This window comes from Echinococcus granulosus (assembly GCF_000524195.1).
Source record: "Echinococcus granulosus chromosome Unknown EG_S00083, whole genome shotgun sequence".
Taxonomy (NCBI): domain Eukaryota; kingdom Metazoa; phylum Platyhelminthes; class Cestoda; order Cyclophyllidea; family Taeniidae; genus Echinococcus; species Echinococcus granulosus.
This window is the reverse complement of record NW_020170463.1, coordinates 323,477-341,015: the sequence shown is the minus strand read 5'-3', so window position 1 is coordinate 341,015 and position 17,539 is coordinate 323,477. Positions and strand designations below refer to the sequence as shown.

The 17,539-nt window shown below is 42.3% G+C and overlaps 2 protein-coding genes across 2 annotated transcripts in view; both read left to right on the top strand. All coding sequences in view use genetic code 11, as the record gives it.

The window, feature by feature from the left end:
• EGR_07664 (N-acetylgalactosamine kinase) overlaps positions 1-5,466 on the top strand; it is a gene marked incomplete at both ends in the record, with an annotated part of 5,739 nt that extends 273 nt beyond the window's left edge. The window contains 2 exons of the mRNA XM_024496913.1: positions 2,175-2,400; positions 5,265-5,466. Of these exons, the coding sequence (XP_024348695.1) occupies positions 2,175-2,400; positions 5,265-5,466 (428 nt within the window). The remainder of the gene's footprint in view (positions 1-2,174; positions 2,401-5,264) is intronic.
• A 6,510-nt stretch (positions 5,467-11,976) lies between these two features.
• EGR_07663 (hypothetical protein) lies at positions 11,977-13,062 on the top strand (the record flags this gene model as incomplete). The annotated part of the gene is made up of 1 exon (XM_024496912.1): positions 11,977-13,062. One exon carries the CDS (start codon positions 11,977-11,979, stop codon positions 13,060-13,062), a length of 1,086 nt encoding a protein of 361 aa, XP_024348694.1.
• Between the last annotated feature and the right edge of the window lie 4,477 nt (positions 13,063-17,539).

The window sequence follows — 17,539 nt, the reverse complement described above, 5'->3', positions numbered from 1 at the left end:
TGGATGGATGGATGGATGGATGGATGGATGGATGGATGGATGGATGGATGGATGGATGGATGGATGGATGGATGGATGGATACTGGATGGATACTGGATGGATACTGGATGGATACTGGATGGATGGATAATCATAGCACCTAAATTGTAACAGATCCTATGGAAACTAGAGGCTGCTTCGGCGAATGTACCTCCAAACGAATATCATCTCACCGAAACGCTATAAAATAAATTCATCAAATGGTCACAAAAATTTTGTGTGGTACTTAGTTTATTTTACGGCAATGATATCTTGAAATCTGTAGACACCTTCAAATTCATGCCATTTGTTTATGTGGACGAACCACAAATCACGGATAGATGTGTGTCGGTCTGTCAACCCTAAGTGTTTTACAGTGATCTTTGTTATCTCCCCTTACTGTCATGCGGTCTAAACGAGCCTGACTCGTGTGATTGGAGGTAATCTGCAGTGGAATCGGTTACAGCACTGCAGATGTTTTACAGAAGACTTCAGAAAGGTGCAGTATTGTGTTATCAGACCAAATTACACAATGTAGCGTTAACAATCCAACACTAATAAAGAGAAGCAGGATGTTTAGGAGGACCTCTTACTCATCATGTTGAACTGCCGAGACAATGGGATTCCACGTGCACATTGTCATCTACTTCTTGAGAAACAAGCATGACTATTGACTCCATCGGTGCTGCTTTTACGAATTCTAGACACTTCATAACACCACATCTGCCCTTGAGGGTAGGCATTCTCACCCTCACCTTTCTCCAAGTAGTGGGTATCAACAAATAATAGAATCGCTGTTGAGGCGAGATAGATTGACATCAACGGAGGTGGTAAGAGGTGGACGAGTTGAAGAGGCTGATAGACTTCCATGGTGTTTATTTCAAGAAGGCAAGCCTCTGAGCCAAGTCGGTAATGCCAACGAGGGCTGACTAGGCTCTTTAATCAAACCTTGTTTCCTTTTATTTACTTTCAGACAAATTTTTTCCCCATTACTTGCAATGAATCAGCATAATTATCGTTAGCATTTCTACATTCTTCCAAATTCTCTACTTTGCCTACTGCTGTTCATCGGGTGGGGCTGGAGAAATTTTGTACAGAAAAAAGGTCATGTCGGATTCATCGCGGTATTCATTTATACGGATGGTGATTAATCTCACCCCATGCATTTGTCTCCAAGGTTGTTTCAAATTCGATAAAGGGAGATAAACTATAATTCCACTCTACATTGATTCTCAAATTTTCTTAAAAGTGGCCGACAAATAAGAGGTAGACACGAGTGGACGAACCGATAGGGGATGGGTCGATCACAATGTACTGCCCTACACCTATCTAGTAGAATTCCTTCAATGTGCGAAGATGCCTTGTTTTCACTGCTGCGTAGCATTTCCGCCTCAAAAAGTGAAAGATGAGAAATTCATAAAGTAATTAATAGTGAGTTTCATAAACCGGGCGAAGTGGCGATGTACTGTATCGCATTTCACCGGGTGATATATTACTTCACAAAAAGGCGGTGGGGTGCAAAATTTAGACTTAAGCTTGCTTTCGGCTGCCCATGGTTTTATTGTTTAGCTGTCTAAAGTGCAGTTTGGAGAATTTGACCAAGTTTTATTTCACCATAGCAACAATTGTGACCACCCGAATTTTAGGCATGTTACAAGACGCGGTATCAATTATTAATTGCGCAGGGTGGCACCAAAGTAGGTACAAAATAGCCTTGTGCTTTTCAATAAATTTTAGGTCTTAAATCCCGTGAAAACAGGAGGATACGAGGAGTTAACTCCTTCCTTTTTTTTGCTAGAAGACCTTGTTACTTATGTGGAAGGTCATGGATCCCCGGGGATCAAGGTCAAAACGGGTATTAGACAAAATAAAGCCACAGGTTTTTTTAAGCTCCACATCTTCTCCTTATGTCCTCCATGGGATTGTGTTTTAATCTCATCTTTATTTGTCACGACATATATCACAACATAAACAATGTGAACCACATCTCGTTTTTCAACTTCTTGTTCTTGCCCTCTAAATTGCCTCCACGTAAACATATTTGCACCACAAAGGATAAGATTTTACTCCTCTATTCACCGCAGTGAGTGCTGAGTTAGGTATGCGCATTCAAATTCAAAATTTTTTTTAAAAATGTGGTTTTTGTTTCTGACAGCGGAAAATGCTCCTGCTAGGTGCGCGAGGCACTGTTATTCGGAGGCTCAACGAGTTCTGGACTTTAAAGACCTGTGTAAAAGGGATGAGGTTGAAGAAGGGGATGAAGATGCCAATAAAGAAACTCTCCGAAAGCTAGGCGAGCTGATGAACGCGAGTCACGAGTCCTGCCGTCATCTGTACAATTGTTCCTGCTCTGAACTTGATCAATTGGTCGACATTTGCAGGTAATTTTACAATCATTTTTTATTTTCTCTAGTCCACTTTTGAGTCGTACCCACAGAAATAAATATGACCAAGTTGGTTACAGAATAATGGTTTGCTAATGGCGGCTAAAAGGGTTTAGAGCCTGTAAACATAAGATGGTCGTCGAAATGAGAGAGATTGAAGAAGCCCCCTCTCTTGCGCCAAGTTACCATGATTACCGAACCTTTCAACCTTCTCTAATTAATTATACTAGTCAAAAATATAAATGCCACGCCATCAAGCCATGGACCATGGTCTAAATAAAGAAAAACTAGGGAGGGATCTCCGACTTGGTGTAGATGCCCTTTTGTCAGAATCAATAAGGCCCTCTTTTGGCGCCAATTCGGCAAATTTGATGCACCTGGTGGAAACCTAAGTCGTTTATTTTATCGCCTATTCATTTGTGCACATTTTGCAAAGGAGGAGGAGGCGGACACATTCCAATGATAACGTGGTGCACGTTTTGAAGAAACTTGTGCCGGACTGAAAGTTGCTATCCCGCCTGTGTTTAATTTTCTTTGTTTTAATTACTCTCACAAAGCTTGTGGCATTCTGAGTCACTTTTGACGACGTAGTCATGTGCCCCGAGCCTTCTCAAAAGTCGTAGTAAGCCAAAGTAGTAGGGAAGGCTAAATGTTACTAATGTATCGAGGAGAGGTAGGAGGCTATGCCTAAGAGCGGAAGCACAACGTGGCCACGTAGTCAAATACATTCAATGTATCAAAGCACTACAATAGCACGCAGTGTTATTAGGAAAAAGCGCTTATTATTAACTTGCAGAAGGGCTGAGAGACTGTGGGCATAGACAGAAGGCTATGATACCAAGTTGGTTACCAAATACCTAGTAACAGTGATCAAGTAATGCCGTTTTGTTGTACACCCTAATTTCGTAATTAGTAGTATCATCAAGCAGCCGTCCATTATTTCTTGTAAATTCCAGATAATTCATTTTCAGTCCTTCTTAAACACAAAGCAAAATGTTTCGCGAAAATGAAAGTTTTTATTTCATTTTCTTGAATGGAGACTGCTTGGAACGGTTTATCGCTCCCATGTCGTCATTTATTAAATTGATAATGTCTAGATGTTAAACTAGGCCTCGTAAACTATTCCTAAACATGATTTTATTATCCCTCTGTGTCTCCTTTTTAAAAGATATTTATGGATGTTAAAAGCCTTGTTATGCCACCATGCCGCTGCAAGAAATGCCTTCCGTTTAAAGCCCCACATGGAATGAGAAGTCAAAATTGCTGAAATGGAGGTAGTCGAGAGATAAGTTGTTCTCACAACAAAACAAAGACAGTGATTACAGAGAATGGCAGATGTTGCCTGCGCAGGGTAATAAATCTTTTATTTCCAGGCAATGATAGCGACCATAACCGCTTCAATCATGCCCAACCATATCATGCTTTTGTGTTTGGGGCTTCGGAGTTTCACCTTATCCCAGCTCTCACGCTCAGTTTTTGCTCCGCCTTCAAGTGACAAGCCCCTTGACACTTTTAACTATAACACATCACCCAAATACGCCTAATTAGAATCTAGCGATTCTTTTTTTAACAAAAAATGGTGATTTAGTCTGTGTTTTCCATAAATGAAGCCCGGTCAACAGACACACTTGACAGGCACTCCACAAAGGCAGTTGATGGAGAGGTCTTAGTCCACTTTGGTGTGTTTAGACATATTTACGCAATACCGCAAAATTTGTCCCTCTGAATCAAGTCGGGGGGAATTTAAGACATGTGAAATCCGGCGAATGGAAAAACCTCTTTGGTTCACGAAGTGATGGATGGCCCTTGGAAGAAGTTGTTTTCTTTTCGGCCCCTAGCATAGGCACAATCGCGAACAGCCTAACATATAATGCAAACTAAGTTGTTAAAATTTTGGCATGCTCAGGATGTTGGATACTTTCTGAGGCACAAATTGAAGTATCTACCGTGCTTTATGGCATGGACGCATTTACAACCAGCGTTGTATACGAGTACCACCTCGATTTTCTTGGTGGAGTCCGGCCAGTGTTCTTTGCCAGTTTCTGAGAGCTGTGGCTGAACTGAATCGTGTCGCGAAGAGGCAAGTGGTTGAGCTTACAACCACAAACTGGATTTCACCTGTTCTCTGTGTGAGGATAATTTGGAGGACTGAGTTGTCAATTAGCCTTTAAGCTAGACCTCAGTAGCGAAAGCACTAAGTCCTTTTGATTGAGCTCATTCCCTCTATGCTATTAAATATACGAATAAAGTGAGAAGAACACGTCGAATTTCAGCTTTCAATTATTAAATAAGTAATGCCAAAAGTGGGCTCACCGATGATTCGTTTACAACTTGGGTCTGTCATCAGAAATGTCACCCGCCTTCAACAGAATCGTCGAATTAGGGTAATTTTTTACCAGATTTACGCTTGTCTTGACAGTTTACAATGAGTCAAGCGCCTTTTAGTTTTGCATGGGAAAAAAGCCCCTCACACAAATCGGGTGTGAACTTTGTCAACCTCCGTCCATCTCTATGCCATTGGAGGGTATAAGTCAAGGTTCAAATGAGCAGAGAAGTAGGACGAGGATTGCATCGGGCATCCCAAATATCCATTGAACTTACTGAGTACGATACACTGAGATCAAGTAAAGGAAATTCCAAACAGATCAAATAAATTGGTTGTTATGCAAGGAAACGTCATCCCCATGAAGTAAACTTTTTCTACTGTCCGAGATCTCTCTAGAGAGAACTACTTGGATGAAACATCGGACCACCGATATGGCGTGAGAACTGAAATGTTTGGGTGGATAAACGATTTGTGGATGTATTCATTAGGCTAAACCTAGACCTGCAGCATTTTCCTGTTTTTTTTTCTTCTGTAGATCTGCTGGCAGCTATGGAAGTCGATTAACCGGAGCAGGTTGGGGAGGTTGTGTGATTTCCTTAGTTGCAGAAGACCATATTCAGCAATTTTTGGAGATTGTTGCAAAGACATACTACAACACGTCTCCAGATGCAGTTTCTCAAAAACTATTTTTTACATTACCTGGAAAAGCTGCGGGTTTTGTCGACATTACCCCGTAAATGAGATTGACTTTCCATTGCTTCCCACTTTTTGCTTCTAGGTAACAACACCCAAAAAGAACTCCACACTTGGCAGATTTGCGACCTTTGTTTATGTAAGATTGTGGGTGATTTTTAAACTTCATTACCTGTCCTTATATCTTCAATTATTTATCCTGCATTTTTTAAACCCTTTAAAACTTTGTAACGGTCTTCTTGGCAAAATTTTATCCTTTTGATAAGTAGATAATACCTAAGTATTCCTAGCATTTTTCCTGTGTACTTTTAGAATAGAGCATGGGTCCTACGTTAACCACATACAGTCATTATGGTAATTGTTTGACACACTTGGAAGATGGTTCGAGATGTTGCACCTCAGTGCAGGCAATTTTAAGCCACTGTGTAATTCTTCTTCGGAATTAAGGGCACAATTGGTGCAACAAAAGTAACATAAATTTCTAAACAGGAAAACAAAAGCTATATCCCTTGAGAAAATAAGTAGTACGTCTTATTAGGTGGTCTAGAAATAGATACAGGCAGTTTATTCTGGATGATTCCACATCCTCGGCGTTACTGGGTCGCACATCTAATTAATTATTCCGTAAATAAGTGAAGATGTGCACTTGGCTTAGAACCACCGAGTCAACAATCTGAATTTGGAATTCGAGTAGTAGTAACCACCCAACATGTTGTTTAAATTTGTTTTGATGAGTTATGTAACCACACAGGTAACCATCATCACATTCCATGAGCGAGTAAACAGCAATTAAAAATTGGCAATCGCGCTTGTACTATTCTGAAGTGATTACGCCCCAAATAATAACAAAAATAAGGAGTGTTGGACATTTTCTCTGTCACTTTGCTAGTGTTAAACCATTGCATTATTATTTTTTCATGAGTGGTGAATACCGGTTAACCTACTCTTGTGATATAAGTAGTATACTGCGTGTCAATTGGAAGGTATTTTAGCTGAGTTACGGATAGCTGTTTCAACACAGAAAGCCCATTTTGCTATTTTGGAATATAATTTACCGTATTATTTTTCCAGCAGAAATTTTATCCTCGGCATAAAACTCATTAGAAGGTGAAGAGAAATGTGGGGTCCAAGCTGTAGGTGAGACAGCGATGGAGGGAAGACAGACTATACAGCCATGCGACAGAGAGGATTAAAGCACCAAGAAATGCTGTAATTAGTCACCCACTTTTACTGCTCCCGCTCAAAGGTTTGACTAGTTAACACCTCACCACCACGTGTTGGGTTCACATCATTATGCTACTTCAACCCTCTTAAAGTGATATCTCTCACGTGATTCTGCACCGTGGGAATAGCCTTTGTAATTTGTTCTCAGCGCATACTCAATTCCCTCAAAAAGTGCTATACCGCATTGTGATCTTCGTACCATTGCATAACTGATTAGTCCACTTCAACGTGGTTGATCTCACATGGGTGAGAAAACATTGTGCATCAGGGATACTTCAGGCCTTTGCTATTAGAGGAAAGGGGCGCTTCAAGTAAACAACGCGCCTTAATCACTCCTGCCGGTGTTTTAGCACCCTACTGATGCTACCTATGCTACTAGACTCTCAGTCCCTCTTGGAGTTCTGATAAAACACCCCATAAATAGCTTTGGGGAGGCCTTCACCTCGGTGATATTCACATTCAGGTGTTTAGCGTGCCACGCACAGTAGATTCCGAGCCTAACATCTGGCATCTTTTTTTCCGCGACGGTGACACATGTCTACGCCTTGTTTACACGTCAATGGGAATGAGCCTACGCCTGAATGCGTGTACAGGTGGGCTAAGAGACTCATACAGGCGTCCTCCCTGTGTCAACTGTCGGCGGGATGCCGGCTCTAGTGGTCGTGCAATGGCCACAATAACGTTCCGCGGTAAGAGAAAAAATTTGCGACGTCCAACAATTAGATCGACAGCCCTATTCTTGTAGGAGGGCGAGACGAGGAAGCTTCGTTTGTTAACGCGATGACTGATTTAGGCATGACGTATCACCATCGTCACGGTGTCTTAGTCTTCCTTTTAAGGTCATGCCTCGTTATCTCTGCCTTTATTTTATTTTTTCCTCAAGGACTAGCACACTTTTTACCTCACAAAATCGCAGACAAGCCACGAAATTGACGTCTGAAAATAAAGTAATAACCCCCCATCATCCAAAGTACACTGACACTGTCAAAATGATGCGCATAGACGTATCAACTCTCGTTACCAGAAAAGCAGAGGCTTCAGTTGTCAGGTCAAGAGTCTCCATTTGCCACAAATCAAACCGGTCTTGATGTTGGCCTCAATCAGTTGGCCACCTTTGTAGGGCTAGAAAATAAACGGATTGAAATACAGGATTAAAAAGAAATTTTTTGCATCTACACAAGCATTTTTTTATTGGTCTAATGGAGGCATAGCTCCCCAATTCCAAATTGAGGTTCTACTTGGAAGTAAAAGTCTCCCTCAAACCAAATGGACCCATATTTTGCTATTAGGGTGGGGGGAGGTAAGGAGAGGAGAATTTCGGCATGTTAGGCCATTAGCTTCTGGCATTTCTTCAGACCACCTTGACACAATTTGCTGTCAACTTATTTCCAAGCCTAGTTGAATGCTGATTGGCGCTGTCGAAAACACCCTCAAGAGTGAAGGTTTTGTAACCCGGTGGCATTCCACTCATTTGGACGAATAACAAAGTGTAGGATTACACGAGAGATGTTATAATACGAGACCCTCCAGACTGCAAAACATAAGTGACTCATTGCTAGGCAAAAATTAGTCAGCATGAGATCAGGCAGCACCGACAAGCATTGGGGGCACTGAGAGGTTTTGTTACTTAATAACGACCCAGAACTGGTAAAAAGAGCCTGCATTAAATTGAGCAGTTGCAAAAATGTTACTCTAGAGACCGTATTTACTGCTGCACATATGATTTCACCGTTATGTGATTCATGAGTGGGTGAAGACCTCAAGGTGTCACGTTAGTACTCCACTTACCCTATTATCTCCCCTTCTGCTTTACTAAAAAGTCATTTCATCACACCATTCAAACCCTGAGAAGATGGGTTAAATCGAGCAAAGGTGTGGCGTACCTGATACGCCTTCTGGAGGTTGAGGTAGGTCAACGGAGGCAAAACTTACCATGAGGAGAGGCTAAAAATTGGTGTTTTACGATTGAGAGACTTTACCAAGTGATGAGCCTCGGCTATGTAAATAGACATGTTATTTTAAGACTCAGTCGATTTTGCCTAGCGCTCTTACTCATACGGTCTTACTTTCACCGTAAGAACTCGCTCCATTAGTTACGTTTCTTCTGCAGGTGAGTTACCGACCTCACGATCATGTGTAAATTTGGTCCTTCACCAGTCAAAATTTGATCCACCTGGAAGTCTAGTCCCATCCCTAAGTGATTTTGAGGCCACTTTGTGCGTCCTTTTAATAGTTGAGACATTAATGTTTGCTGTCTTTAGTCAGGAAATTTGATGTGACGTAAGTAGATCATTTGGTGTCTAAAGTTGGTTTAGTTTTCACACATCCTCCTCTTAGAAGAACGCAGATACAATAAGCCTGTTATAACCTATTGTGGTAAGCATTGACGGAGGGAGCAATTCACTGATCATCCACTGGCGAGGTTTTATCGCCCCGTCTCCATATGTACGTGTATGTATCGCGTCGTCAAACGCTTTCTTCGTGAGCCCGAAAATACTTGCTTTATCAGATGGGAGGGTCTCAACTAAGTTAGGTGATGCGATCACGCCTGACACCCTAAACCTAACACTTGTCGGCAAGGGAAGCAGACCAGACCCCCGTTCATGAGGAGGATGTCAGGATTCTCCGCAGACGGCCCATTTCGTAGCACTATGTTGAGAGAGTTTGGTAGAGAGACTTTATTATCTGGCGGTAGATGTGGTCAGAAGGAGTACTGAATATGAGTTCTGTGCGGATATTCCATAGACCCCCTTTCCACCGTTGCTCAGAGAGACTCGCTGCAGTTTCTCACAAATGTGCTTCAAAAAGGTGGCGCAGTATCGATGCTGGAAGGTATTGCGTTCCTCTCTCTGCTTCTTCGCTCTAACTTGTGCCGAAAATTTTAATTACTCCCAGACAGGCATCAAACAGTCTTTCTATGTCCAACGGAAAAGACAAAGTCAGTGGTTGATCTAGAGGGGCTAACCCAAGTGTCAAAATTCATTATTTTTGTTTGCTTGAATGCCATAGTCACTCTACTTTTGACACAGTCTGGTCTAGAGGTAGACATCAGCTTGGGCAGAGGTAATCCGTTTGTCTAGAAGTAGAACTCCCAAGGAGACTGGCCTCTTTCGGTTCATTTGTACATTCGATATGTACGTCCAATTAGGCAAAAGGGAAGTTTTCACCATTGTCTGGAAAGTCTACGATTCCAGTAAAACCTTCCAAGATTGGGAAATGAGCAAATTGCATTGACATCTCAACGTCTGGCTAACTTCATCAACTACAATTACAGTGGAAGATAACATCTGAACTATTTATACCTTTTCATGTGCAACTTGGCTTCCATGACTTGTGCCAACATCTCTCCAAGATGTAATGTAAACAATGTAAAAATTGAGAGTAAATGCGATTCGCTAATCAGGAGCCGCGTCGGTGACAGGGTCGGATAACGCAATACGCGACACAAGCATAAAGACTCTCATTTCTGGTCAAAGTGTTCCAAATATTAGCCATTCGGTTTCTTCGTCAATTCAAATGTTCAAGTCATGCAGGCTCGGCATTTGTTTACACCCGGAAGTAAATAGGCTTAATGCGAATTAAACTAAAGGTTACTCGCGTATTGCGGTGGACTGGAAATGTGGAACTTGCTGAAACAAAAACAATCATTTTCATGGAGAAAATGCTTCTTTATTCGAGATGCAGGAGTTTCCGTGTCCATCTTTGAAGAAGTTTAAAGTGTGATTCCGAGCCCTCCAATGCTATTTTGTGGATGTAGGTGATTAAAAAAATGAAATTGGAGAGATTTTAGATGCATTCTTCAAACTTCGCACCCAAGTTATCGCAGTCAACTGCTAAACTCCATTCTTCAGGTCAATTAATAAAAACTAAACTCCCTAAATTTTTTTAGCGTCCTCCTTTCCTTCTTTTGACTTTTCGAGCCGATTTACATTGAGCGATTAGTTGTGCATTTCCCTTAGGGTTGAAAGTGAATTCTTGCCCTAAAAACCGGCCCAAAGTTTGTCACATCACCATAAAAACAAAAAACAGCTCACATCTTAGGCTGTAATACATGCTTTTCATAGCCTGCATAATTAATGGATGGATGGAGTACTTTTGGCCGGATTGTGACGTGGGAAGAAAACGAATTCCTAATTCCTCACTTTTATCCTAGTAGATTGAGAATCCTAGAAATGCGAAAACAGGTCCAGAAAGTAGTTTAAAACATTTCAGTGTTTATTGTAAAGAGCCCCAATCTTTGTATATATTGTTGGCATAAAATGGGGAATTTGGTGATCCATAATCCAGATCGGCGGCATTAACGAACATCAAAACAAATTGCGGACTTTATTGTTTTGCACGTTTATTTGGGTGATTACTGAGGCACGGTGCTAAAAAGAATTATTCTTATTTTTACTTTTGGGTCCGGATGTTAATCTCTTCCATTGTATACCCGCTGCCAAGGTTACTACCAGCATCACGAACATTTGTGACACCTCATATTTACACCTGCGCTCCCCACGTTGCATGTATGCGACGCACTTGTCAGTGAAAGGCAAACGAGCTGGAAAGCTAGTGATAACCAAGTATTTAAGCTGCGGAAATCAATTAGCTCTTATGCCTAAAAAAGCATTCCTGAATTCGCAGATAAAAGCACTTTTAAATACTTTCCGAAATTGATGATGGTTACTGTAAATGGTTATCCACAAGATTAAACCCTGCAACTCATCATGATGCAAAAGAAATACAGAACCTCATTTTATTATCGCCAATTTGAGCATTTACTTAATAGTTCAAGGTCCAATTTGACGCCAAACATCTCAGTTTCGTAGTACCTTCACAAGCATTGTGAACCTCAACGCCAAGGTGGTTTACAGTTCATTCATTGGCTTCCATTATGACCAATCATCGTGCAGACAGGAGAATTCCACCAATCGGTGAGCCTGCGGGCAACTGTACAGCTGATTCGGAGACCATGGCTGTAATAATGTCAATTTAAGAGCTTTAAGGTAGAGTCACCGTGACTTTTGCGCCCTAATTATCAAGGGCAAGTCTGGATGAGGCCATTTATGAGCCTAATTTCCCTACTGAGTACGGTGTTGGCAGCAGCGCTCGCCCAATCTCCCAACTCCGAGGAATGTCCATTCACCTGTTCCCTTTCTGCAGATCAGGAGCTCCTTTGTTCTGCAATTCCACATGTAAATTTCAAGACACAAGTTCCTTGCCAAAAAGACTTGCTAAATGACAGAATAATAATCGGCAATCGTAGCAGTATACGAAGAATACTTCCAGAAGGGTTGAAAGACCTCACCAAATTGAATTCAGAGGGAACATTAAATATTTTCCTCAACATGAACATCCTTGAGCTCACTACAACTTCTTTTGCTGGACTTGAAGGTGTTCTAACCAATTTGGAAGTCCTTCAAGTGGGCACTATTCACCCAGACACACTTATGAAGCACTCGAAAATTGCGTCACTAACTCTTGACAGTGATCGACTCCCTAAACTGCCTAATGATATCAGAGGAAATGTAGATATTCCAACCTTTCTTCGTCTACAACCACAGGATCCCAGTATGCCTATAGAAGTAAACGTGGAGGTTAGGTGTCACAAGTGTGTTGGAGAAAAACCCATTGAAAAGTCCGCAATACTAACATTTCCATTGCACGAATCGGTCAGATCTGGAGGAACACTGGATTCTCTTACTATGGTGTACATGGACAATTGTCCAACTTTGAGCAAAGCTCTGGGCTGTCCAAAAAATGGCTCTTTTGACGATTACATAGTAAGTGTAAATGCATCGAACGGTTGGAAGGTTGAGCTGGAAGAGGTTGAAGAAAGTGGCCTACGCGCGGCGGAAGGGAGTACTCGTATGAAGCCCCTTTTGTTGTCAGTAATAATCTGGTGCACTGTACTCACAGTCCTCTTAATTTGTCTCATTGTCGCACTAATAATTCGACGACGAGTTAGAGCAAAGAAACAAAGGGAGGAACGCAATACCTTCCAACGTCGATACTCTGCTACCTCCTTGAAGCACATCATCTGCGGAACTGCTTCCTGTGAGGAACTGCATCGAGCCTCTCTGAGTAACGGTGGCACGTGGTTCTATGGGACACCATTACAGAACTCATGTTCAAACCTTCTGAGTGAAACGCGTAGTCAATACTCTTTCCGACCACCTTTCTCCGGTCTGGCTTATTCGCATCTACGTGGAAGTGCATATTCGACCGAATTACCACCTCCAGGCTACCGAGCCTCTATACCAGACTTTCTCAACATGGTACCACGACATAAGTCTTCTGTGGAGAACGGTGATATCCTTCTCATGAATGGGGATCCTGGTCTGCCTCCCTTGCCGACAAGTGTTGGATTCAGGCTTCCAGGCACACCTTCCTACAAGCGGTCGCACGATGGCACCTTCAAGATGGTTCAGTAGCGATCTCCTGTCGCACTAACCGCGCACTCAGCCTCTTCACAGCCCACGGTGAGTAAATGTGTTTATTTCTTTTTTAAATTCTTTTTCTTTACGCTTTTATGTCACCGGGTAACCATAGTGTTTAGCCCTTGAAAATGCCAGTGTTTTATCAGTCCGAGATTTCTTTGACTACGTTGAAGCTCCCTTTTTGTATTCATTCATTTCACCAACTGGATGTCTTAAGCTATCCAAGATGAGACAAAAAAGTAATGAATAAATAGGTGGTTTTTTAATGCTTTTTGTTGAATCGTTAGTTGTTTTTTTGTCGTATAAATCCAATTTTGGTCAACTTTAAGGAGCGCCTCTAAATAGACTCTACTTGTTTCTCGGGGTGGAGCTTGTTTTCCGCGGTACCACACTTCAAAACATGAAATTATTTATGCATTGATAAAGAATGTGACAGTGTTTTAGTGCAATTTCTTGGTGGAACAACTGTTCTGCCTACGTATTTTGCCTTTCCCAGACTTGGTTATTTTGTGACTGTAATAATGAACACCTTGTTTCCATCAAATCCTACGCAAATTCCGTATCTATTTATTTTAATTTCTTCGATTTATTTGAGAAATCGTCTTCATTTAAATCCATTAAGGCAAGTTATTGACGATAAAATCATCATCGTTTTCCCACTCCTGTAATGCCATCTGTGTCAATTGCCCGTCTTCCGGCGGCGGCCGCACATGCATGTCTTCGCCTTCCTTCAGTTGAGGAGGGGCTCTGTTGCATGCAAAACACATATTCACATTCAATTTCGACAGAATTGAAAAGTTAGACAAACAAACGACTGTTTTCAAGGGTAGAAGCATGTGAGTTTGATATCGCATACTGTTGACTCGACAGGGAGTGCGATGCCAAAAAACCTGACTAGGCATTCGTGTGGGCGATGGTGTGAACTATCCCACGGCGGCGGCGGTGGTGGTGCTATGAACACCGTGCGGGAATCGGTGATTACTACAAGTCAGAATGATGAGTCAAAATGAAACCCCTTTATAACTAGTTCAGCCTCCTGCAGTTTGCTGCCTCTCATCTATTTAGCGCTAATTTAGTCAACCGCAACCCTTTCGTGTGTGTTAGCTGTTGGTACAGCTTTTTTGCAGCCTTGACTGGTGTGTCTGAATTAAAATGTACCTCGCTTTGGAGCACCCAAATCGGCCAGCGCAGCGCGAAGTGGAATCAAATTTAATTATTGAACCCTATTTGGCGAGGCGTCAAAAATCTGGCAATGCCGGGGGGAAAGAGAGGTCCACCTTAGCAAATAAAATTATGCTCGTCTATTTTGCGCAGCTGGTAATGGTAGCGGGGGGAGGGGGATTTCGTTACCCCAAGCCTTGAAATAACGGTTACCCTTAACATTAATTTAGCTATCTAATCAACCATAATCTGGTTGTGCTGTTCTCCGCTAACTTGATTTTCTACTGTGCCGTTCCGTGTCACCTCTGTAGGCTCTAATAGGGCTTCATACTGATGAGAGAAAAGGGATTGCAATTAAGGGGCTAGGGGAGGGGACTGAGGAACTTGGACAGACACTGTACTTAACTCCATAACATTCTCCGCTATCTGAAGTTAAGCTGAATGCTAAGTAAGTCAGTTTAAACCGATTACAAGCCTTCTTTCATTGTTTCCTCTACCAGTTTCTTAACAATTTTCTGGCACTGCAAATCCTGCATATTTTCTGTTCCACGTGTTTAATGAAGGTGAAAAACTGCCAGCGTTGGGTTTATTTATTACCGAATTTTACTAGAGAGCGAGAGGCCTGATTTGTCACCCAAGTACACTCCGGCCACTTCTTGGGTTTGCACGAACACAAGGCTCTCACACTCACTTCGTATTCACCGGAAAATGGCTAATTTTTCTGCGTATATCGCCATCTGGAGGGGATATGAGTGTCCGACTGTTGTGGGGTTTCTTTTCAAGGCCGAAAACGATTCTAGTTACCCGTTTGCGTCATGTGTGTAGCGTGCATGTAATTCCACACTAAATGGCATACCGGGTGGCTTCTGTGTAGAAAAGGGTGAGAGAGCGAGCGCCTGAGTGAAGGCAGTCATGCAATGGGAACATTTAACAACTCCGTTGTCCGTCGCATAGATGGAAAGGTGGGTGCGCCTCTAACCCCGGCCTCTGACTCACTCCTTGTCCTCTGTGTGTTGGGGGCAAAGTAGGTCTATTCATTCATCATTGCTTGTGCTTTCGCATGTGCTAGACGCACAAAGGCCACGTGATTACTAAGAGAACCAAACTAAGATAGAGCCAAAGGGCTTCTTTCATTGGCATGTCAACGATCTTCGGTACCTTAATTGAGCAATTCTTCAGCTTCTATTTACGCGGAATAAGGTATCACGTCAGACATACCAATAGCTCCTTCCTTCTTCGAGTCTCAGCATGGGACCGTTAAGAAGAATGGCTCTAGGCACGGCCTGAGGATTACGGTATGCAACTTGAAGAAATGAACAACCAAGTATACTTTGCCGCATAACCTTCTGTGTTTGAACATCGTCCCTCCCAATTTCTGCGGTGGCATAAGTCAGGATCGATGAAATGTGATTAATCAGCACCGTTGGAAGAATGGTACCTGCTAGAATACAATGGTCTGGGCCGTCTTGGGAACGGATTGGCTCCAGATCTAGCGCCTACTCTGCTTCTATTAGTGGCCATTGTATAGAGGTCAAAATTATGCGGTGTCCCTCAAATGTCCGCCCCCATTTCAATTAGATCCAGCTATCTACGTCAGGAAATTTTCTTCCCCGATGTCGTGGCATAGTGTACGGCCAGTAATTCAGGATTGTTCCTGAGTCAGGCAATAGTGCAACCTTCCAGCTAGTCCTGAACACGTAGGGTTTACGAGATTGGAATTTTGCATGACATAGAAGTTGAGATCTGGCAGCCATAGGGTGTCCACAGCTCCGTGTCACCGGTTCTCAAAAGCCAAAAAAAATACTTTAGTGGACCTTATGGAAGTGCTTATCCGTGGCTCAAAAGTAGAAAGAAAGATGACCTCCATACACTATTCCTTCATCCACAAATGAGTACATAAATTAGAAATCCGTATGTTTGTGAATAATTCTACAGTCGTGGTCTACTTTTAGCCCAGAAGGGAAATTTAGACGTCTGAAAATAAGATACCTTAGGAAAGGCACAGCGAGGAATTAGAAGCGGTCGAAATACCGAATTCTCGGTGCACCATGTCTGCACATGCATAAACCCTCGTCATTTGGCACTCCTTCCGTCCGTCCGTCCGTCCGCCCCTCGTGCAATCTTCTATTAAAAGATTTTATAAATTGCATACCAATAGGTGCGTAGGCAGGCGGGAAAGGGAATTATTCACTGTCCCAGACAGAAAGAGTAAACTCTATAAGAGTTACATTTAATATTCTGAAATAATATATTTTATCTATTCTATTCACTTCGAGGTTGTATCTCCTGTTTACTTGAGTGCCCAATGTCTTGCTTCGTTGAAGCGGTTGTAGAAAACTCAAATCCTTCCTTTAAAGACGACATTCCGCCTAGTTAGTACAGTCGCATGTCTCATTGCACTGGTAACATCACTGAAAAATATACTTAAGGCGCTATTTGTCCATCTTGAGAGAACGTAACCTTAAGTATCCCCTAAACCTTTGTACCATGTTCTGTTATTTTTGAGCTGGAGTTTAACTGATTCACCTATCATGTGTTTGCTAGCTTACCGAACCTGGTAATTGCCAGAGCATCATGGACGTGAAACTCTAAGTACGAAAATGTCAGTGGTCGGTGAAACTCTCCAAGTAAGCAAGCGCATATTCCTATCTCCATTTTTGAGAGACCCAAATGAAACAGCGATGATGCATTTTAATTTCAACGCTTTTGACAGGCCTTTAAAAACCCAAACCCAAACTTTTCACCGCCATACAATAGGTCCTATTCATCCACGTAGAGGTGGGCGGAGTAGCGATGGTACTGTCTGGAGGTAGTGTTGGGATAGTCTAAAGTAGAAATGATGCAGCACTACTAACAAAGCACCAAGTAAACTTGTAATATACCTTCCGGATGGAAGACAAGAGCTAGCGTTAGATTAAGTTCTAACAGTTGGTCGCAGCCTGAATGCACTTCTTTGTTTGCTGAAGGGATTCTCGGATTCTCGCGTACTGCTTTTCCCGTACCTCATGACAACTTTTAAGCGTGTAGTTGGAAAAGTAGGAAGCGCCTTGACTACAGAAGGCGATTAATGATATCAAGAATTTTGAGGTTACTTAAGTAAGTAGTCATGTTCGCCGTCCTCGGAGGAGCGCTTTTCGCTTGCAAATTCTCAGCAGGCTTCTAGAACCAGGTGGACATTCCGTGTACTGGCTAAAAACCCACTTGGCCAGACATGTGACTGTCTACGAGACGTTTACACCTGCAGATACGTGTAGGTATCTGTGGTTTGGAGTTTGACGGCTTCTTTGACATGTTGTTTCTTGCACACTTT